The following is a 22,210-nucleotide window of genomic DNA, read 5'->3' as shown; positions in this document are numbered from 1 at the left end:
TTGACAAAGTGCTTGAAGGAGGAAAGTGATTGGACCCACTCGTGGCGGCATGTAGGGATGGATTCCTGGTGACTCAGAAGCCTTGCGATCGAGGACAGTCAGCTTGTTACTTAGTCGGCGTAGTCCTGCTCAGGTGAGTAGGCTGGCTGATCCCCCTGCAATCATCTTATGCTCACTTCTCTCCTCCACGCAGACTCCAGCCATGGCCGACTCCGCCCTTGTTGACCACTCCCCCCACCATCCCACCAGAGCGGCACAGCTCAAGACCGCTTCGAATGTTATTTTGATTGACAACTACGACTCTTTCACTTGGAATGTTTACCAGTACCTGGTCTTGGAAGGCGCCACGGTGAATGTCGTTCGCAACGATGAAATCACACTGGAAGAACTAATTGCCAGGAAGCCTTCCCATCTGGTGGTTAGCCCTGGTCCCGGCCACCCCGAGGCCGACGCCGGTATCAGCAACGCCGCAATCCAGCACTTTGGAGGAAAGATACCCGTATTTGGCGTGTGCATGGGCCAACAATGCATCATCTACTCGTTCGGCGGCAAAGTCGATGTCACGGGAGAGATTCTGCATGGCAAGACGTCCGTACTGAAACATGACAGTAAGGGCGTCTACGCAGGACTCGCCCCATCGGTTGTCATTACTCGATACCATTCCCTAGCAGGAACTCATTCCACAGTGCCTGAATGTCTGGAAGTGACTTCCTATGCGCAGCTTGGTGAGGATGCCAACAAAACCGTTATAATGGGTGTACGGCACAAGAAGTTTGCGGTCGAGGGCGTTCAATTCCACCCCGAGAGTATCCTAACAGAGCATGGACGGACCATGTTCCGGAATTTCCTCAAGTTGACCGCTGGAACTTGGGAGGGCAATGGCAAGGATGTCGCCCAGCAGAGCAATTTCGCCGCCGCCGCTACCCAGAATTCCACGAAGATGGATAAAAAGAAGTCTATCCTAGACAAGATCTATGACCACCGGAAAGCGGCCGTCGCCATTCAAAAGACCATTCCGTCCCAGCGGCCATCTGACCTTCAGGCCGCCTACGACCTGAACGTTGCCCCGCCCCAAATCTCATTTCCGGCACGCCTCAGGCAATCAGCGTATCCTCTGTCTTTGATGGCGGAAATAAAGCGCGCTTCCCCTTCTAAAGGAATGATTGCAGAGCATGCGTGCGCCCCAGCCCAGGCTCGACAATATGCCAAGGCCGGTGCCAGCGTCATCTCTGTTCTTACTGAGCCAGAATGGTTCAAGGGTAGCATTGATGACCTACGGGCTGTGCGGCAAAGCCTGGAAGGGTTGACTCACAGGCCCGCCGTCTTGCGAAAAGAGTTCGTTTTTGATGAATACCAGATCTTAGAAGCTCGCCTGGCTGGTGCAGATACCGTGCTACTCATTGTGAAGATGCTTGACACGGAGTTGCTGACAAGACTTTACCGTTACTCTCAAAGTCTTGGAATGGAGCCTCTTGTTGAGGTCAACACTCCGGAAGAGATGAAGATCGCCGTTGATCTCGGCGCTCAGGTTATCGGTGTCAACAACAGAGACTTGACAAGCTTTGAGGTCGATCTTGGCACCACTAGCCGGCTCATGGACCAGGTACCCGAGAGCACCATTGTTTGTGCACTCAGCGGCATTTCTGGACCCAAGGATGTGGAAGCCTATAAGAAGGATGGCGTGAAAGCCATCCTCGTTGGAGAGGCGCTTATGCGCGCTTCAGATACTGCAGCTTTCGTTGCCGAGCTTTTGGGAGGGTCTAAGAAACCCCTCTTAAAGTCGCAAAGCTCGCCTCTGGTCAAGATCTGTGGCACCCGAACCGAAGAAGGTGCTCGTGCGGCAATTGAAGCTGGCGCAGATTTAATTGGCATCATATTAGTCGAAGGCCGCAAACGAACTGTCCCCGATGATGCTGCTTTGCGTATATCCGAAGTAGTGCATTCAACACCGCGACCCGTTTCCTCCTCTTCATCACCTCAAGGAGATTCAAACGTCACATCGGTAGACTGGTTCGATCATTCTTCCAACAATTTACGCCATCCCACTCGCGCTCTACTAGTGGGAGTATTCCTCAATCAGCCGTTGTCATACGTCCTCTCTCAACAACGAAAGTTAGGACTTGACGTCGTACAATTACACGGGTCCGAACCCCTTGAGTGGTCTAGGCTGATTCCAGTTCCAGTCATTCGCAAGTTTGGCCTCGATGAATTCGGCATCGCCCGAAGAGCCTACCATACATTGCCGTTACTAGATTCTGGCTCGGGGGGCTCGGGTGAGTTACTAGACCAATCGCGTGTTAAAAAGGTGCTAGACTCCGATGACGGGCTACGAGTCATCCTAGCTGGTGGATTAGATCCGACCAACGTGGACGAGATTCTCAAGCAGCTTGGAGAGTTCAGGAATAAGGTGGTTGGTGTCGATGTCAGTTCAGGCGTTGAGACCAATGGTGCTCAAGATTTAGACAAGATCCGCGCATTCGTACAGACGGTAAAAGGTCTCGCGCAGTGAGTTTATACTCACCATTTGCCTTTAATAAAATATACAATTTCGGGTTTTGCGTCCATGCCTCTTTACCAGCTTATCCTTCTTGAGATTAATCATGAGCGCCAATGCCAGTCCCATCTCCTATGGTAGCCCAGGCACCTACCTACCTGCCATTCAAAACCGTTTGACATCTCACTCAGATCTCACTTCCGGTCAATTCATTGATCTCTTAGAACATCTCTACTGAGTTGATGATCTAGCATCCACGTCTCGTCCATTCTAGGGTAAGTTGACCTCATCACCAGCCCTACCTCATTACTACCCAAATCAATCCAGCTGCTTAATTGAGAGAAAAGTGCTGCTGAGTGAGAGCTTTATTGAGCAAAATGCTTTGATAGGCGAGGAGTATCGAGTTTACTTTCTCATCAACTGATTCCGTGATTCTATTTCGTATTCACGAGTCAACCTACTTGGGCCCAATAATCGACCTTTATTCAAATCTCCTTTGAAGCCCCTTTCTTGATTTCTCCCCATGGACCTCAAAGCTCAATGGCAAAGGGATTTGAAAAAGTCAACGCATGCTCTGTGGGCAACTTCGAGGAAAACTCAATTCGGATACCGAAGTGGATCGCCAACAATGGCGGGCAATATTCCAAACAAGTTACCGAAGAGACGACCCATTTAATCGTCACAGAGGAGGCATTTTCGAAGAACGTAGCAGCGGGTAAGCTCCTTGGCCCACCTTCGACGAAGCCCACGGGCAGCTGACGGTGTCTTCAATAGTGAGCAAGGCGAAAGAGCTGGGGACTGTATGGATTGTCTCATATGACTGGTTGTCGGACTCCCTTCTCATGAACAAGCGCAGGCCGCTCCCGGCAAAAAACTATCTACTGGAGGACTCGTGCGCTGAAGAGTCGAAGGCTCAAAAGAAGGGAAGACAGAGCAAAGCTCAAGAGAACAAGGTCACGAAGAATAGAGTCTTCAAGCGCAAGGCAACGGAAAACAAAGCTGCAAAGGGCAAGAAGGCCAAGCAGAACAAGGCCTTGGAGGAAGAGACTGCGCGAATCCAATCTGAGAAAGAGAAGGCTGATCAGGAAAGGGCTGAGCAGGAAAAGATTGAGCAGGAAAAGGTCGAGAAGGACAAGGCCGAGAAGGACAAGGCCGAGAATGACAAGGCCGAGCGCGACAAAGCACAAAGAGGCCAGGGAAGGGAACATCAACCAGTCGAGAATTATAGCACGAGGGATGACCCTCAGGGTACGGCCGCAGCTGTGGAGAGGCCGAAGCCCATCCAGAAAAAGAGAAAGCGCGGTCCAAGTAAGCTATTCATGAGGCCACTACTACTTTCCAATGCCCTTATCTACTTACTGACAGCAAACTAGAGAAGTCGAGGGACCCCTTTGATACCAAACGTCGCACACCTAAGGCTCAATCGGTTGGAGGCAAGTTCACTTTTACGACAATGAATACTTCTAGGCTAACTAGGACAAAATCGCAGAAAACTACGAGGTCTTCGAGGAGGAAGATATCACCTACGACGTCAAGCTGGTACGGCCTTCCAAGTCGACTCGAGGGACTAGAGAGATACTCCGGCTCAAGGTTTGCTCTTTACTCATTTATTGCATCTTTCGATTTCAGTTCACAGGGGTTGCCCTCCACTTCCGTAAAGTGCCTAACAGATCAAAATAGATATACAAATCTACTGCAGCGCCAACCACCTACGCAACGCACATAAGCCTCTCATGCCTCGGCCCATCAAAAACGGACCTCCTTGCTCCGTTGGGGAGCAGTCTCGAAACTGCCTTGGCCGCATTCAAAGGGTTCTTCAAGGAACAAACGGGAACGGAGTGGGAGGACAGGGTGAAGGGGGTATCACCACCGCCAAAGAAGGACGAGGAGGGAAACACGCTGCCACCATATCGAGGGTGGTTTTGGTGGGACAGCGGAACCGAATCACTGGCGAGTATGTTCCGGGCTGGGAAATTATAGCGTGACGCCGGCTCAGATGTTGATTCTTCTGATCTGGGTGGTAATATATATTCGGGACATGGATGGTGATCTTCTACTTGGAAAAAAAACAACACAAGTGTCATCCTTGGTTCATGAGACATTGATATCAGGCTTCAACTTCTATTTTTGATATATCCCCCTCTTTCTTTCTTTTTTGTTTTGCTTCTGGCTATCAATGTCGGGTATTCACCGAATTGCGCTCTCTTGATTTTTGTTAAGATCACAATACATAGCTTCGCCGGTCCAGAACTTGGGGCGAAGTGCCTTGATCCAGCCTGCATGAATACTCGAAATGAATTTGCATCTCACGATCAGTTGTACTGGATGCCTAAAAGCTTTGACTATAAGGACACCAATTCAATGTTCCTACGGGTTTGGAGTCGGTACGCTATGTCCCCGATAAACCTCAAAATTATTTCCAGATGGGTATATAGTAATCAGGAGTACCTTTATGAATTCTCTCAAGCACCGTATGCGCCGACCCAAGCTTTTCCCAATTCCTTAACATGACAAGACACCATAAAATGCAACCTCTAGAGGTAATCCTTCTTCCTGGATGTTCGGGTGTACTGCGTGAGTGCCCACTCCACGTCGCCACTTGAGCCCTTCTCAAGGGACCCTCCTCTAATCTCAAACAGTCTCATTGTCATCCGAGGCCCAACCTCCGCCAGCTCAACATCTTTGTAGCCCGTCTTGACGAAGACATGGTGGCGCACTTCGATGCTATCCTCCTTGTTCACAAAGCTGACGACACGGTTTCCGACCTTTCCAGCCTCCCGCGGAGGAAATAGATGCTTCAGGACCTGGACGACGCGCTGGCCCAGTTTCGTCTTGAACCCCTCGAAGATTAGATGGGGATAACTCTCTGATACGGTTCCGCGAGCAGAATTGGGAATATCCGCGCGGAGCACAACGTTGTGCAACGAGAAACTAGCCGTTGGTCCGTGAGGGAGATGTGAGATGGTCATGGCAGTGGGGGTACCGCGGTGCTCGTGTAGAAGAATCATGTCCGTGAGTCCCGCAGAGTTTGCGCTTGACACCAGGTCGGGAAGAACTAGATTACCACGGTTCAGGCGGATTGACGTGGGCAAAAGTAAGCGAATCTCTTTGGCAAACGTTCCGAGGCGCACCGAAGGAGATCGGGAAGTCGTAACGATCGGACGGGGATCGACAATGCCGGACGTGAGCGCATATTCATCGTCTAGGTCGAGAAGGTCGGAGTCTTTGTTCTTCTTGTCCGCTGAGGGTAGGGATTCGTCAAACTTGAAGTCTTCGCGGAGGGTTTTATCGTTTGCAACAGAGGGATCGAGCTGTTTTCCAGTTGCCAGCGACTCCTTCAGTTGCGCTCGTTTTTCGGCGATAGAGGCATCGCGGAGTTGTAGAGCTCTGCGATAAAGGTAGTCTCGACGTTCACGAGCTTGACGGCGCTGGAAATTAAGCAAGTATAGTTAGCATGTACTCTACCGCAGACTTGAGAGGAATGAAGTAAAGACATACGAGCATTTTGACTTTGTGATTGTGAATGTAGGTCTGATGGTTCCCAAAGCCGCGGCCAATTTTTTTTTATCCTGCATTCTAGGTCCGCAGCGCCAACCGTAGTGTGGGATTTGAGCAGCGCCCGCCCCGATAAAGCCGCAAACCGTCCTCTCACGCGAAGGCAAGAGAGCATTCATTCACCCTGCCATTCAGGATCACTGATCTCTCTCTCTTTTCTTTTTCTGTTGGAGTGTGTACGTGGCTTGGGAGCTTGGGAAATTGAAGGATCGACTCAAAGGTAACCCTCTACTTACAAGCATTATCGATGTGGTCACTATGTTAATCTGAATATATCTAGGCTCTTTTCTTCTGCCCCTCTGTTGTGCCACACTGGTTTTCGTGGAAGAAACACAGGGGCTTTCTCTCTCTTGACTTGAAGCGGACGACGGGTTTGTCCTTTACGCTCATTACTATCGACAACGACCCAAACCCATCCCTTTGGAACCTACGAGCACTCACTGTGATTTTATCTTGCGGACAACTCGCTGCATCGCAACGACCCATCTACACTTCGATCTATTTGCCATCTGCTCTACGGACGCTGTTAGAAACAGGCCATTAGCTGATATCTCCTCCGCCACCATCTTTCGACGGCGATGTCTGCCTCTGCTGATTATCAAGCCACCGGGGAGTTGGAGCGAACTGTTGGTGGACCGCGCCGCAGAAAGCACGATGACGATGATGAGGGTCCGGATAATTCTGAAGACGATGATCTAGAAAGCACTACTAGTGCTCATGCTGATAACCCAAGGTTTCCTGGAAATCTGGAGGAGGAAAAGGAACTTGCCCCGCACGCATGCGCGTAAGTTCGTCTGACCCTGATACTGATGGCTCTTCATAGGCCTTAGGCTCTCTCCTTACTAACACGGTTCATCTACTATCTTCTAGTTATTGTGGTATCCATAACCCAAGCAGTGTGGTAAAATGCCTCTCTTGCAGCAAGTGGTTCTGTAGTGCCCGTGGCAACACCTCTTCATCCCATATCGTGAACCACCTTGTTCGAGCTAGGCACAAGGAAGTCCAGCTGCATCCCGAGTCGTCCCTTGGTGATACTGTTCTAGAATGCTATAACTGTGGGACTAAGAACGTTTTTCTCCTTGGATTTATCCCCGCAAAGTCCGACACCGTCGTTGTGCTGTTGTGCCGTCAACCCTGTGCTGCCATGCCGTCGTCCAAGGATATGAACTGGGATACATCGCGCTGGCAACCTTTGATCGAGGATCGGTCTTTCTTGACATGGCTTGTGGCTGCTCCATCTGACCAGGAACAACTCCGGGCTCGTCACCTTAGCCCGCAGATGATTGCGAAGCTGGAGGAGATGTGGAAGGAGAACTCCCAAGCTACCATAGCCGATTTGGAGAAGGCCACGGCTGTTGATGATGAACCCGCGCCAGTTCTCTTGCGCTATGACGACGCATTTCAGTATCAAAATATCTTTGGTCCACTTGTCAAGATTGAAGCAGATTACGACCGCAAGTTGAAGGAGTCACAGTCGCAGGACGGATTGATTGTCCGCTGGGACCTTGGTCTTAACAATAAGCACCTGGCTAGCTTCATCCTACCCAAGCTCGAGCTCGGAGATGTGAAGCTGGCTGTCGGAGACGAGATGCGTCTAAAATACACGGGCGAACTGCGACCGAAGTGGGAAGGAGTGGGATACGTCATCAAGATCCCTAACAACCAGTCTGACGAGGTCACTATCGAGTTGCGGGCTAAAGGCGACCACAAGTCGGTTCCCACCGAATGCACACATAACTTCACTGCCGACTATGTCTGGAAATCAACTTCATTCGACCGTATGCAGCTTGCCATGAAGACCTTCGCCGTTGACGAGATGAGTGTTTCCGGCTATATCTTCCACCGTCTTCTGGGTCATGAAGTCGCGGCCGCCCCGATGAAAACGCAGATGCCGAAGAAATTCAGCGTTCCCGGTCTTCCTGAGCTCAATGGCAGTCAAATCAACGCCGTCAAAAGCGTTCTCCAACGGCCTCTGAGCTTGATCCAAGGTCCTCCGGGAACCGGAAAAACAGTCACATCCGCCACAATCATCTACCATCTTGCCAGGATCAACGGGGGCCAGGTTCTCGTATGTGCGCCTTCCAACGTTGCCGTCGATCAGCTCTGCGAACGTATTCACCGTACCGGTTTGAAGACTGTCCGTGTGACAGCCAAGTCTCGCGAGGATGTCGAATCGCCTGTCGGCTTCCTGTCTCTCCACGAACAAGTTCGCCTCAATGATAGCAACATCGAGCTCTTAAAGCTCAATCAGCTGAAGGCCGAGCTCGGTGAATTGTCTAGTCAAGATGAGAAACGATTGAAGCAGCTTACAAGGGCCGCCGAGCGCGAAATTTTGAACAATGCTGATGTCATCTGCTGTACTTGTGTTGGTGCAGGTGATCCGCGACTCGCAAAACTCAAGTTCCGTACTGTGTTGATCGACGAGTCGACTCAGTCTGCGGAACCTGAGTGCATGATCCCCTTGGTTCTGGGCTGCAAACAAGTTGTCCTAGTTGGTGACCACCAACAGCTTGGTCCTGTCATCATGAACAAGAAGGCGGCCAAAGCTGGTCTCAACCAGTCACTCTTTGAGCGTCTTGTCATTCTGGGCTGTTCTCCCATCCGGCTGAATGTTCAATACCGTATGCACCCTTGTCTCTCGGAGTTTCCCTCAAATATGTTCTATGAGGGATCGTTGCAGAACGGTATCACCTCTTTCGAGCGTCTACGCCGGGAAGTTGATTTCCCTTGGCCCATTATGGATAACCCTATGATGTTCTGGTCGAACCTTGGAAATGAAGAAATATCGGCGTCTGGAACTTCATACCTCAACCGCACTGAAGCAGCCAACGTGGAGAAGATTGTCACTCGCTTCTTCAAGGCTGGTGTCCAACCAAAGGATATTGGTATCATTACTCCATACGAAGGTCAGCGCAGTTACATTGTCAGCTCCATGCAGGCGACTGGCACCTTCAAGAAGGAGCATTACAAAGAGATTGAAGTTGCTTCCGTCGATGCTTTCCAGGGTCGTGAGAAGGACTTCATCATTCTCTCCTGCGTGCGTTCCAATGATCACCAAGGAATTGGTTTCTTGAGTGACCCTCGCCGCTTGAACGTCGCTCTTACTCGAGCCAAATATGGACTAGTAATCCTTGGAAACCCCAAGGTGTTGTCTAAGCACCCTCTCTGGAACTGTCTCCTGCAACATTTCAAGGAACGCCACTGCCTCGTCGAAGGCCCGTTGTCCAATCTTCAGGAATCTCTTATCCAGTTCAGCCGCCCAAAGCAAGCATATCGAGGACCGCAACGATTTCAGATGGCCTACAATCATGTTTCAAATGCTACCAGTGGGTTCATGAATGGAAGAAATGGACACCGGAACGAATTCCACGAAAGTGGTTCGGTGGTCGGATACATCCCTGATGACGTCTCTTCTGTTCACTCGTCTGCACTTGGTGGCGTGGGCATTCCTTCTGGATACCCTCCGATGTTCCAGCAGTTCGCGGATTCGTGGCCCTCGCTCCCTGGAGCTCGCCGGGCCAACGGAAATAGAGGGAAGGGAGCGCCTAGTATCGCTGGCGAGTCCGTTGCAGCCACCGAATCCGACATTACCTCCAGCATCATCGATGGAAAGGGCGCAGACCAAGGCGGTGTCAGCCTCGCAGGATTGAGCATCAACGATATGACCAAACAGCCAAGCCTCAGCCAGTCCGATAGGTTGAAACGCTACGTAGAGTCTGGAGCGCGTGAACCTTACAAACCCGGTGTCACTGATAACGGTAGCATCTTTGGTGGAAGCTCGGCCAGCATTCGTGTCACTCGTGGGGTACCAGGTCATATCCATGACGATGATGATGCGCGAAGTGTTTCAACCGCCTTTGCCAGCCAGATTGGAGGTAATTATGACTGATCGGATAGAGACGGTAATTTTCCATGATCCAGACTGCCTTCAGGGGCGCGCAGCGCACGCACCCCATGGGCTTGTTGGACAGCTGTTTCGACGATGATTGGTTCCACTCCGAACTGGGGCTGATGCCCTGAGCGTCCATTCATTCCACTGATCGCCTCATTGTCCGTGGTGCATCTGCTGGCGATTTCAGGACAGCATCTGTATAGGGAGCGTCTCATCCATACCTCGGAAACTGGGGGTATATCCGAAGCTTTCTCCTACGGCAGTTATGTCAACATCATTATCCTTTGCCGTTCGTATCTGGTTTCCACTGAGAAGTGTGATTATTTGCACTACGGGAGGTTACCAGGACAGGTGTCGGAACTAAGTGCCTCATGTTACGGAATGGTCCACGGCTGTCGACTCTCGCCTCGAGGCAATGCAACTGGTATTTCTCGAGTCTCTTCTCCAGCTTACGTTTATACCCTTCCGGCCCTCTCGGGGCTGCCAACCACAGGTTTATCTTGCGGGTGAATAAAAGAAAACACGGCCATCGCTTTGCATGGACTAAATATCTATTGTCTTACGCTATGAATTTATCTACGTCGTTTCCATTGGCTCTGTGGCGTTGCGATGGCATGAGAGAGCTCTCAAGACTGGCTTTCTAGGTACACGAGGCCTCTCTCTATCAAGCGCCAACCAGCAACGCCAGCAAGTCAAGCACAAATTACCTTTACTGTTGCTCAGAAAAAAAATCCAACTATTATCATTCGTTATCAGTTTTATCAGGCATCAACGTATCTGGTGGCGCGCGCGTAGGATCGGCACTACCATGGAACCCTTGTCATGATCTATGTAGATATTATGTTGTTGACAATCGACCTGATCTCTCATTATGCAGGATTAGCCGACTCAGCCACGCAGAAAACAAACGGCGCTCTCAAGAGAGCGTTCTAGCTTCCTGCAGCCCACGTAATTCGATCGTCGACGACTCTGCAGAAGCTCGATCGAACTCGATACTGACTGCGCCACCCTTCGTCCTCCGAAAAGATCGTCTAAGCTTAATCCTCTGACAGTTCACCGTCTCTCTCCCTTGACGAAAGCTCTCCACGATTCACTTCAGAAACGAGGATGCCTGCTTGGTATTTGACCGCAGTGTTTCTCCCTTGAGTGTTCTTAACCTCTTCTAAGTCGGCTCTTGTTCCTCTAGTTTTCTATCTTTAGCAGGACCCTGTTTGAGAGACCCTTGCGCCGCGCGTCAATGGCACAACTAGGCAAGATATGTCCGTTTGTTTACTCGTTTGGGAGACGATTAGCATAGCACAAGCCTTGGAGTCGTCTCGAGCTAAGCTACGTGGTTTGGTTTTCAGCTGATATCGTTCGCGACTTAGGGCACCTTCTTATGTCCGAAATCTAGTGTATATTCCGACTTGCCAACTGTGATATTTGATCATATTGACTTGTGCCAAGGTAGACTTAAAATAGAGCCTGATAAACTCTTCTCTTGAGCGAATAGGTAATTTATTGTCGTTGTGCTTTGGCGGCAACTACGAAGTGCGTTGGGCGAGAAGAGGGAGGGACAGTGGATATCTCCGAGGCCAGTGACGTCGGGTATCGAAAGCCTGAGGTACACATTTTACGCAGCACCAATCCCATAGGTACAGAGCATATCCACTCAACGTAGCTAAGTTAGTCCACTGCGCGTTTTATCTGTGGATTGGGATGGACAAGCGGTGATGCTAGCAGTCAGGGCAGTGCTGTGTGGCTGCGTCCACGTGATACCGCCGTCTCATTGGCTTGCGAGAGCATCCGATGTGGCGGAAAGTTGATGCCTGAGGTGGATGTGGCATAAATCGGTGACCCCCAAGGGACCGAAGAGCGTATGCCAACTAATTCTTGCGGGAAGCCTGGGCCACGATACCTGATGTAGTAAATGAGTCACTTTTTTGCAGCCTAAACTTCGCGAAGAATAGAAACGAAGCAAAGCATTCCAGTGCCGGTGATTCACCAACTGCAGCGCCGCAGGGTTGAATACAAATACCAACTGCTGGGTCTCTTTTGTGGCAAAGACACACGTGTTGAAGACATTTGATTGATTGCCTGAAGTCGCCTCAGCTCACAGCGCTGACACCGTGTACCAGAATTCTCCATCTCCCACTGGCGACTGTGCAGCATCGCTGTTACCGGATTATTATTGTTGAGAGTGGCGACGGCGCCAAGCCTGATTAGTCACGCGCACGCTGGGTGCCTTGTTACCTGAAAAATTCGGCACCCCCGTTTCCCAGTTCGGCCCTTCCAACGACTCTTAGCTCGTCTAGCCATCGAGTATATAGCAACGCGTTTCTCCATCGCCTCCCTTTCGCTCGTCGCTTCTCGCTCACGAGCTTCGCTACCCTCTCGATTTTCTCCCAATATCTCAGTTGTTTCGCAATTTACACTGGAGCAGTATCTCGCGCCTCCCCAGCTCAATCGTCAGCGGGGTTCTTCTACTCAGTACGATACCATGGGCGACGGTTCTGACTATCCAAGTCCCAGAAGCGAAGGTGCTGGTGGTTCGACAGCTGTTCTTGTCGCTACCCAGGATCCTCTTGTCGCTGTTCCGAAAATGAACGACCAGCTCTCTCCCAGTTTCATGGAAGGGGCACGTCCGCGACTGTCGGTGAGACGTGCGCGCGATCCGCCCAAGAACGCCGTCGGTCAGATTTATTGTGACCATGCAGAGTGTCAACCTACTCCCCCGACTTTTCGACGTCCTTGCGAATGGAAGTAAGTGCATCTTTCCCCTCTGTAACCGGGTTCTATTGTGTTACATGAGGCTAACCACGGTCTTTTGAATAGCAAACATATGGACAAGCACGACCGTCCTTACAAATGTATGGAGCCTGGATGTGACAAGATTCAAGGCTTCACATACTCTGGTGGCCTTCTGCGACATCAACGGGAGGTGCATAAGAAGAACGTCAACGCCAAGAAGCCACTTATGTGCCCATACCCCGACTGCAATCGCAGCACAGGAAATGGGTTCACGCGTCAAGAAAACCTGAAGGAGCATCTCCGCCGACGCCACATGCATACGGAGAACGGACACGCCCCAGATCTGGCGATCGTGCCATCGCCTGATTTGGATGGCGCCACCTCGCTACAACCTGTGAAGCGGAAGCGTGAATCGCTCGAGGACGACCCCACCGCTATCGCGTTTCCGGATGACGAAGACAATGTGGTTGATTTACGGGGTGAACTCAAGCGACTGCGACGCGAAGTCCAGGAAAAGGATCTCCGGCTTCAGGAGCTCGAGCGCGTTGTAAACGGGTTGCAGTCGCTCATACCACCACAGCCCCAGACTGCTGCCTCGCAGGGATAATCATCCTTGGATGGTATCCACGTCGAATGTTTACCCGTTTCACTCACCTCTCCCACGTCATAATGTCTTTCTGTCATGTTTTTATTCTCTATCGCGTTTGCATTGCAAAGGCGTTGTTGCTTCACTCAGTCTACGCACCTTATGGTTTACAACGTCATGGGGAGGGTTTCTATGGAATTTGTCTGCACTTGAAGAACGCGTGGATTTTCCAAATCAAACTGGATCAGCTCAAGATTATGGCGTTTTCTCGAGGTCGATTCTGTCTCGCAGACCCGGTGGTGTTCTTCTTTCCTTCCTCTCTCTCTCTCCTGAAATATACCCGGGCGTTATCATTTCACCCACCATTCTTATAGTATCTCACATCTCGAGTCTCTGTTCGTTTACACTCTCCCTGCCTTCTCGTCAGTTGTTTCAGAAATGATAACAATCTGCTGCTCTGTAATATTTGATTATTGCAATGAATGTTAGCTCTATAGTTCTACTGGATTTGCGTATGCATGACCTCTTATCCCATTCGTAGCATAAGAGACTGCAAGTACAAAACTGACTACTAACAACCCGATTGTTTTCTACAAAAAGCCCCGAGATACGAGGCTAGCCATGGCCCACGCAAGCCAGTCAGCGCATGGGGGACCCTGCATCAGGCAACGCCCTGCCTAGCGCGGGTCGACTAGGCATCTTAGGGGTCATAGCTAGATTCGAGTCAACTCTTTTAGTTCAACTGTCAAAATACGGAACTCGTGCTCGATAAGCTTGATACTACTCCAGCAGGAGGGACATTTCAGGCAGTTTCCGCCTCTTTCCGTAGCTACCTGAGGCTGAGTCTCTACCTAGTTGATGTTATGTACCTAGTGCTGAGTAGTAGTATGGAACTGACCAACCAACTCTACAGCTATCTATACCTCACCCACACACTAACGAGAGACAAACATTTTGCTGATCTGACAGCCTATGAATTCATCGTTGTTGTCGCTACCTACACCATGTGACTGCATGGTAGACCACGTCGTGACCGGGTTTGCTGCCCGTTGAGTCATTGAGCGAGGCGTACTGGCGACGTGGTACGACATAGAATGAGCTGCGGATGTGTGGTTATTTGAGTTTGCCTAGGCGTAATTAGGGTTGAAAACAAGGCCATAGTGCTCGGTGACTCGGAGGACTCCTTGAGATCCTTGCTTGTTCGGCTGGGATTCGTGCTGGGAGTCGGTCGAGAGGACAGAAGTCACAACCCTTGAAACCTGGAGAGGAGGGCTCGGAGTGCATTATGAATGACGCGTCTTGGGAATGACTCACATTAGCTTGGGTTTAAGGATGGGTCTTGGTCAAGCGAAGGCTCTAGACTACTAATTTGATTGCGACGGAAGGTCCGGGTAGGCATCTTTTTCGAACAACCGATGAGTGGAGGATGATAATACAGCCTCCCAGGCTAACAGTGCTACTGATTCGCTAGTTGAGGTTCATAGACCTCATCGCCAGTGAGTCACCTGCGATATGCGGAAGCTGAGGCGATATAAAACTTGTCGCCACCGGATACCTTCACAAGATCTGGGTAACCTAGACTATCGAAAACCCATGTGAGAGGAGGCAGACTCAAGGCGGATTGATGCCTGATAGAATGCAAGTGCATGATGTTCCGGATTGCTCTGCGAATAGTTGCGATGGAGTCGTGGATGCACAAGTAACGGCGATGCTGGTGTCAAACCCCAGACCCGGGAAATTATCTGAAGATTCCCGTCAAATATCCGGCATAAATCAGCATATGAGTTTGAAGTTCCTTTCGTGTTTTCGAGATGAAACATCTCGTGTCATCCACTATTTGTTTGCCAGGGTGCGGTGTCCTAGAGGCGTGGTGGCGTCGGATTGCAGCGCATGATAAAGGCGTGTTTGTATCGGCATATTTGACGAGATAATAATTGTACTTTGCATCCTACTGGACAGACGATGAGATTTTGACCTGTAGTTTTGACCACGTCCGTCGATAGTGAGTGTGGTTGTCTGGCTGGATTTCACAATATCTGCCGCTCCGACGGCCATCTCTGACGGCGAACCTAAATACCTGTGAAGAGTTGGTTCGAAATCCTTGGCGAGATTTTAGGATACCACCTTTTTTAAGAGTCGGGCGTTTTCTCTTTGGCGATGTATTTCCAGGCTTGCGACAGTGGGGAGGGGCCTGGAGGAGAGAGCTTCGAGGAGTGAGCGTAAACCATGGAAGGCGGCATTGTCATTTGACTGTGCCGCAAGGCCAATACGTAGATAACCACCTAATCGAAAATGCACCCCCCGTAATATTTAAGACGGGGTGAGAAAACGAAGAGCAGGTACATTGTTGTGAGGGTGAAGTCAGATGAGCTTGGAGACCAAGCTCTCCGCTCTGTTGCCCGCAGTGGCCACTAAACCCCATTCCACACAGAACCAGTGGAGGGCCAGACATCCAACTTTACTTTCACCATCACGCTGCCCGCCAACCACTCAATGAACCATTGATAGTGGGCTCATTTTTCTGACATTCACTCCAATCCTAAGTCCTGGTCTTCGTTCATTCCGCATATAAACGAAGCATGTCCCGCAACGCCCAAGTTGAAGAAGTCTCCGACTCGGACCCAGAGGAAGTCGCTCCCTCTTTGGTCCCCAGTCGCGCTCATGAATCCATTCTATCCGGCGCTTCGATTCCTACGCAATCCATGCCTACGAGACCTGCCCCAGAGCCTCAGCGGGAAATTCCGAAATCATACCAGTGCCTATACCCGGTGTACTTCGACAAAACACGGACTCGCGCAGAGGGCCGCAAAGTCGGCGCGGAACTTGCTGTGGAGAATCCGCTGGCCAGGGATATCGTTGACGCTGTGCAGATGCTAGGACTGCGTGTTGGATTTGAGCCTGAGAAGTTACATCCCAAAGATTGGGCGAATCCAGGCCGAGTGCGTGTGGAATTGAAGAATGAAAGCGGAGGACCGATCAACCCCAAAATCAAGAACAGTACGTTCATCTGACACGCAGAATCCCGTCATCTACGATGTGATGATGCTTCAATTGTCCTCATTGCGGGATCTCAATGCTGACCGTGTGCAGAGCACCACCTCTATATCCTCGTTGCTCAATACTTGAAAGCCAACCCCACAAACGACCAATCGCCATACCGCCTAAGAATTCGAGGACTGCCGATGCCTGAAAAGCTCCCGGAAGCTCCCCCGGCTCCCCGTGGTTGGAAAATTGGCAAGATTCTACCTATACATTCCCCCGCTTACAGCGGAGGTGGGGTCAGCGATAACCCTTTGAAAGATGCCATGGCCGAGATGCAGAATATGCAGGGAATGCCAGGCATGCCCCAAATACCTGGACTGCCCAACATGGCTGGCATGATGGGAGAGCCATCTGGCGGTAACGAGAAGAAGAAGAAGGAGAAGAAGAAGGGCAAAGCATGAGGTTCATTATGAACTCGTGTGTGTGTACATGTCTGGGTTGCATTGGAATTGGCGAAAAGGCGTTCTGTTCTAACTTCTGTGTTTGTTGGAGATAGATGGCATATAGTTTGTGCTCATGATACCATCATGGTTGAATTAAATCTCAAGCGCGTTTGCCCGTCGGTGACGTTCAATTGGCTCTGCTGTATTTCAAATAGTGCTATCACCGACAATCCTGCAGCGCCTCGCCATCATTTGACAAAAAGGCGTCAACTCTCGTGATGCTGGGCGGAAATCCAAAATGTGGGGGATGCCATTGGCTGACTTATCGCCGACAAGGCGGACCGTCGATGCGGACTTTCTCCATAGTTTCCAAGGTAATCGAGGATCTCCTCTCCCACCTCTTGCGTCGCCCCAGCTCTTCAAAGGCCTAGAATCCTCAGCTAGCGCACTGTTACTTCGCCGCCTCGTGCCCGGGTATTTGACCTGGACTCCCCTATGCGCTGACTCTTTCACGACTTCCCCGCTGTCCCGCATGAGGGGCTCCAGTTACATCGGCTTATCGATGGATAGGAGGACGAACTTCCCCGCCACTGCAGCTGAGAAGGGATCATGAATCCCAGTCTGTCCGGCAACAATCCCGCGAACGGGCTCCCGAACCTTCCGATTCGATTCACCCACGATTCACCACTTACGTCTGCCTCTGCGCCTTCAAGTGTGGCCAAGTCCGCGAGCAAGAAGGCCTCGGGTCGTCAGATCACCCGGAACCGCGCCAGCTACAGTTGTCACACATGTCGGAGACGGAAGGTGAAATGCAACAAGGTTCACCCGATTTGCGGGAATTGTGTGAAAAACGGAACCGAGTGTATCTACGACCCGACATCGCACAAGGATGAAGGTCGGGAGAAGGACGGACATGGCGTGAAACGGAGACGGGAAGCTTCGCGGCCCATGGAAGATGACTTTGAGGATCTGCAGTCGATGTATGGCCGTTTAAGCCAGGCCGGACCGTCTGAACAGAAGTCTATTGAGGCGAGACTGGATAAGCTCACGTCGATGATAGAAAGACTCAGCAAGACTCCGCAGCCACTAGACCCGGCGGAGCAACAGCTTCTGGCTCAGAATGCACATGGGGCAACTAGACCAGAACTTCGTGGTATCGATGGATATTCGACCCCGGATAGTCCTCGTCGCACGACCGATTCCAGTAGCGACGAGTTTCCCATACCGGCTGGTCATGCGACCGACTTGGTGGACCCAGTTGGATCATTGAACCTGGGTCATTTAAGCCTCGAGGATGGAAGATCACGGTATGTCGCCGTGGCTTCCTAGGGTAGAGCTCCTGAACTGATTGATTTGCAGATATGTCGGTACCACGTTCTGGGCTTACATTTCGCATGAGGTATGATTTTCACATCTACCCATGCAGTGCGAAGGCTAATAATAGCAGATAAATGACCTCAATCAACTGCTTCGAGACCAGACCCATTCGCATGAGACTTCTGGAGCTAATGAGGTATACACCGAGGAGGCTTTGGACAATGCAACAAAAGCTCATTGGCTGCCATCGGTTGACAATCCCAATGCCCCAATCGGCGGAAGATTATCAGCTGGGGATGCTTTTCAGAGCTCTGTGCTCTTCTCGACAAATGGATCGCCATCCGTGAAGGACAAGGTAGTTGAACCGGATATGCTCGACTACGTCCCTACAAAGCGCCAAAGCCACGTTCTATACAAAGGCTTCATGTCCGGAATCCATGCTATCAGCCCCGTCATCCACCCACCAACTGTCTTGAGGCAGTACAACGCTTTCTGGGACTGGTACGACTCGAGCAGTTACTCTGGAGAGTCTTGTCCGGATCCATCCTTTATCCCTTTGTTGTACGCCGTGTGGTACGGTGGGTCGGTTACAGTCTCACTTAGGACAATCAAGGCTGAGTTTAGTGGCTTCACACGTACTGCTCTTTCAAAGACATACAATGACCAGGTTACGCGTTGGTTGGCCAAAGTCGCTTTTCCGCGCAGCCCCTCATTGCAAGGTCTGGCGGCGTATTTGCTTGTTCAAACAATACTCTCCAAGGAGGAAGAGCCCTTGACAAGTAGCTTGTTTGTGAGTCTCGCAATGCGAGTAGCACAGACCATGGGCCTTCATCGTGATCCCGCAAATTTCGGAATTAGCCCAGCTGAGGCGGAATGCCGTCGACGGATGTGGTGGCATATCGTCCATATGGATGGTGTGGTTTCAATGTCCAGTGGGCTCCCTCCTTTGGTGAACGAGGAGACTTATTGGGACGTCCGCGAGACTAGTGAAATTAAGGATACACTGTTAGGACTGCCAGAAGCTGAACAGTACGAGAAACTTGTTCGATCGGGACTACGGCCTCGAGATAACCCTGATGACCCGACGATTTGTGGTGGCTCGTCAATGGTGAACGTATATTACCTGACTGTGAGAGGGAAATATATCATGGCTCGTAAGTATCCCTGATTGAGCATCCGTTATTACTGGCTAACTGCTCCTAGGTGCTGTACGTCGAATAATGAGGATTCAACTTGGAACCAAACCGGTAACTCGGCGAGATATGGAAGAATTGAGATCCATTTTAGTCGACCTTCAGGGTCAACTCAATTCAATCGCCGAACGTATACCTCAAACCAGGCAAACAGATGTCTCATCGAACGCTTCCAACAGGTCCTGGTCTTTTTCTCGGTCTCCTTCTGAAAGCTTGAACATCGACACGACACTTCCGGGCGATGCTGCGCCTACCTGCACCGAGCAATACCATACGCCCGTTCTAGTGAATTTTCACAAATGGGCGCGGATAATTCTCGGTCTATACGCAGATAAAGTATGTCGTGGCTTCAAAACTTGGGCAGTCGAAAGTCGCTTACTCTCTGATCCAGGCATTCTGCGTTGCATATCAACCATTTCTGAAAAACGCGAAGAGCCGGATATGGCCAGCCGCGAGACAAAGGTATCGTATATTGATCTGACCCCATAGGATTTTGCACGCTAATAAGTATAGTGCTCTTCGCCACTGCCATGGCTTTATGGAAAAGTTCATTTCTCTTGCTACCGATCCCGATTTTCAGCCTTTCCACTGGAGCTGGCCTGGAAACCACCAACCTATGCATGCCACTATGATTATGCTCATTGACCTCTATGAGCGGCCATACAGCCCAGAGGCTCCTAAGTCCCGGGCCTTCATAGACAAGATATTCTCCCTCACCGGCCCTGATGGAGGCGTGGTTGGAGGCGAGGATGGCATATCAACACAACGACCATTAAAGGATGGAGGCCGCGAGGCCTGGGACATGATTCGCAGGTTACGGCACAAGGCCTGGCAAAAGGCGGGGCTTGACCCTCAGAAGCTCTGGACTGAGCAGGCACAAATCCAAGCTGGTGCTGCTATTCCAGATGACTGCATCGCAACAAATCCTTACTATTCTGGCTCCTCCGCATATCTGCAACCGATACACAGCCGAGAGCAGTTGCTTGATTTCGGCAAGGTGTTCTACAGCATGACGCGTGCGCAAGCTCTTCCAAGCATTGCGGCTACTCTTCAAGGCGCCAACTCTATACCACGATCTATCCGCTCACGCTATCCAATGTCCTCGACCGCCCCGGTTTCGCCGCGAGATACTATGTCCAATCCTCAACTCATCTCCTCATCTCCGGACTATCCTCATTCCCCTATCTCCTCTACTAGCACAAGCCCAATGGCTGTTCCGGCTGCGCCCTCAAATCCCAATATAATTCCTTTCAGCCATCAACAACCGAGTACTTCACCTTCAGCCGTCCCATTCCCTCAAGGGCTATGTATGCCCATGGCACCACCAGCACAAGCACCGGCAGCGCCGCAGCCGCCCCTACAGTTCCTAGACGCACTCTCCCCCTCACATCCACTCAACCTCAACGTCCCTACACCACCATCAATGCTTGACCCGAATTTGAATTTCGATTGGGACCAGTGGGACGCTGTTTTTGGCCAGCACCTCCCTGTCTCCGACGAACTTATGGAACTCGACCCTGTTACTGGCTTCGAGTTTGGTGGTAGCGGGTCTGGGAGGGTGAGTCGCGCAGGCAGCTTCAATGGGAGCGAGTCCAGGATGAGAGGCGCAAGTACTGGGATGCGGAGTCCAGGGTGGAATGGTTACTGTTAATATCCATATAGTAGCTAGCTACGGTTTCTTGCTGTTGGTTTCTTTGGTTGGGTCAAGTTTTCTAGCGTCATTGTCCTGAATTGCACAGATACCTCTTGAGTATATATAGTTGGCACAAGCTTTGAACAGTTGAATATATGCAAGTTGAAGTATAAGATAGCTTGTGTTTAAGAGCCGTCTAAGGAACTGGGAAAGACGTAACAGGTATGGGATTCATGAGGCGTGACTCTGATCAAGTAGGATCCAGAATGTGATATAGAAGCTTAGGATATTAGGTAAAAACGAGAATGCAATTGCCCGCAAGGCGCGGCATTCTCCATCTCCCTTCTTTTGTTTCCATCGTTGAACATATTCTCCATGAAATCGGGGAATCTAAACCTTCATCTCAACAAGACCGTGCTTCCAGAGAGTGGCGTAAGGAGTGACACCGTCCTCACGGAAGTCAATCAGGACGTGCCTAGCGAGACATGTTAGTGAACGAACCAAGCCATTTACTAGACGTGGTACATACATAGCATCACCGTCCGTGGACTGGCCCATGAGAACATCGTAGTTGTCGTAGTTGGCGAGGATCTTCTTGACACCAGCAGGGGCGTTGGTCTTGAACTCCTTGATGGTCTCCTCAGAAGCACCAGTCTCCGTGAGCTTGGTGAGGACCTTCTTCATGTAGGCTATTCAAGAAGCAGAACATTAGTTGTCAAATTTACAGTCGAACAAGGGCAAGAAAGGCATACTCTTCAGGTGAGACTTGAAGGCGTCCTTGGAAGGCTTCATGCCCTCCTCGGTCTTGAGCCAGACAAGGCGGAACTGGTCCTCAATGTCGTGAACCATGACCTGCTCCCCCTCACCACCATCCTCATCACCACCCTCGGCGGAGGGGTTGGCACCCTCAAGCTCGAAGTCCTCGTTTGTCTTCTTGAGGTACTTGCGGCAGTCGCACTCGTAGAAAACGTTGTCGACGACCTTCAGGTTGAAGGTGTCAGAGACGAGCTCGTCATCGGAGATGATATCCTAGTAAGTCAAAAGCCATGTTAGCTGTTGTTCGGCCGTAAAGAGAGATACGTCAAGACAGGCGTCGCTAAAGCCGGTGTATTATTGTTGTCTGCAATCTGGCGGCAATCGTAGAGTGGGGTAGAGCCAGGTATAGAAAGGAGACAACCATAAAGAAGATCGAGGACGAACCTTGTAAATGATCATTTTGATGGATAGATGAGGAGAAGAGCGAGAACACGCAAAAGGACAGAAGGTATCACAGAGGGTTCGATGATGGATTGGCACAAGGCTGGAGAAGAGAAAGAGAAGAAGGGAAGGAGGGGAAAAATTGAGGTTTATTATTTAGTGCTTTTGGTGGGGTTTTTTCCTGTCTT

General features: G+C 50.7%; 6 protein-coding genes across 6 annotated transcripts; 4 read left to right on the top strand and 2 right to left on the bottom strand.

Annotated features, from left to right (window-relative positions):
• The first annotated feature begins 64 nt into the window (after positions 1-64).
• Positions 65-3,251, top strand: BJX68DRAFT_39511 (bifunctional anthranilate synthase/indole-3-glycerol-phosphate synthase). Its single transcript, XM_071049095.1, has one exon. The coding sequence runs from the start codon at positions 203-205 to the stop codon at positions 2,507-2,509; it is 2,307 nt and encodes a 768-aa protein (XP_070901289.1). The 5' UTR covers positions 65-202; the 3' UTR covers positions 2,510-3,251.
• BJX68DRAFT_39544 (BRCT domain protein) lies at positions 2,737-4,624 on the top strand. Its single transcript, XM_071049096.1, has 6 exons — positions 2,737-2,769; positions 2,842-3,209; positions 3,269-3,802; positions 3,868-3,927; positions 3,984-4,084; positions 4,175-4,624. Exons 2-6 carry the CDS (start codon positions 3,035-3,037, stop codon positions 4,472-4,474), a joined length of 1,170 nt encoding a protein of 389 aa, XP_070901288.1. The 5' UTR covers positions 2,737-2,769; positions 2,842-3,034; the 3' UTR covers positions 4,475-4,624.
• Positions 4,625-5,028: 404 nt separating this feature from the next.
• BJX68DRAFT_264869 (snoRNA-binding rRNA-processing protein IMP4) lies at positions 5,029-5,998 on the bottom strand (the record flags this gene model as incomplete). The annotated part of the gene is made up of 2 exons (XM_071045080.1): positions 5,029-5,922; positions 5,993-5,998. The coding sequence occupies 2 exons, from the start codon at positions 5,996-5,998 to the stop codon at positions 5,029-5,031; spliced, it is 900 nt and encodes a 299-aa protein (XP_070901287.1).
• A 6,258-nt stretch (positions 5,999-12,256) lies between these two features.
• Positions 12,257-13,783, top strand: BJX68DRAFT_39433 (putative C2H2 transcription factor). The gene is made up of 2 exons (XM_071049094.1): positions 12,257-12,683; positions 12,756-13,783. The coding sequence occupies exons 1-2, from the start codon at positions 12,421-12,423 to the stop codon at positions 13,276-13,278; spliced, it is 786 nt and encodes a 261-aa protein (XP_070901286.1). The 5' UTR covers positions 12,257-12,420; the 3' UTR covers positions 13,279-13,783.
• Positions 13,784-15,836: 2,053 nt separating this feature from the next.
• BJX68DRAFT_254087 (putative C6 transcription factor) lies at positions 15,837-20,843 on the top strand (the record flags this gene model as incomplete). The annotated part of the gene is made up of 8 exons (XM_071042838.1): positions 15,837-16,254; positions 16,348-16,656; positions 17,287-17,989; positions 18,042-18,081; positions 18,130-19,153; positions 19,203-19,528; positions 19,584-19,654; positions 19,706-20,843. 8 exons carry the CDS (start codon positions 15,837-15,839, stop codon positions 20,841-20,843), a joined length of 4,029 nt encoding a protein of 1,342 aa, XP_070901285.1.
• Positions 20,844-21,215: 372 nt separating this feature from the next.
• Positions 21,216-22,040, bottom strand: BJX68DRAFT_264864 (translationally-controlled tumor protein; the record flags this gene model as incomplete). The annotated part of the gene is made up of 4 exons (XM_071045079.1): positions 21,216-21,300; positions 21,355-21,514; positions 21,578-21,854; positions 22,026-22,040. The coding sequence occupies 4 exons, from the start codon at positions 22,038-22,040 to the stop codon at positions 21,216-21,218; spliced, it is 537 nt and encodes a 178-aa protein (XP_070901284.1).
• Positions 22,041-22,210: the final 170 nt, after the last annotated feature.

This window comes from Aspergillus pseudodeflectus, assembly GCF_044049435.1.
Source record: "Aspergillus pseudodeflectus strain CBS 756.74 chromosome Unknown BJX68scaffold_12, whole genome shotgun sequence".
NCBI classification, from domain to species: Eukaryota; Fungi; Ascomycota; class Eurotiomycetes; order Eurotiales; family Aspergillaceae; genus Aspergillus; species Aspergillus pseudodeflectus.
This window is presented reverse-complemented; position numbering and strand designations above follow the sequence as displayed.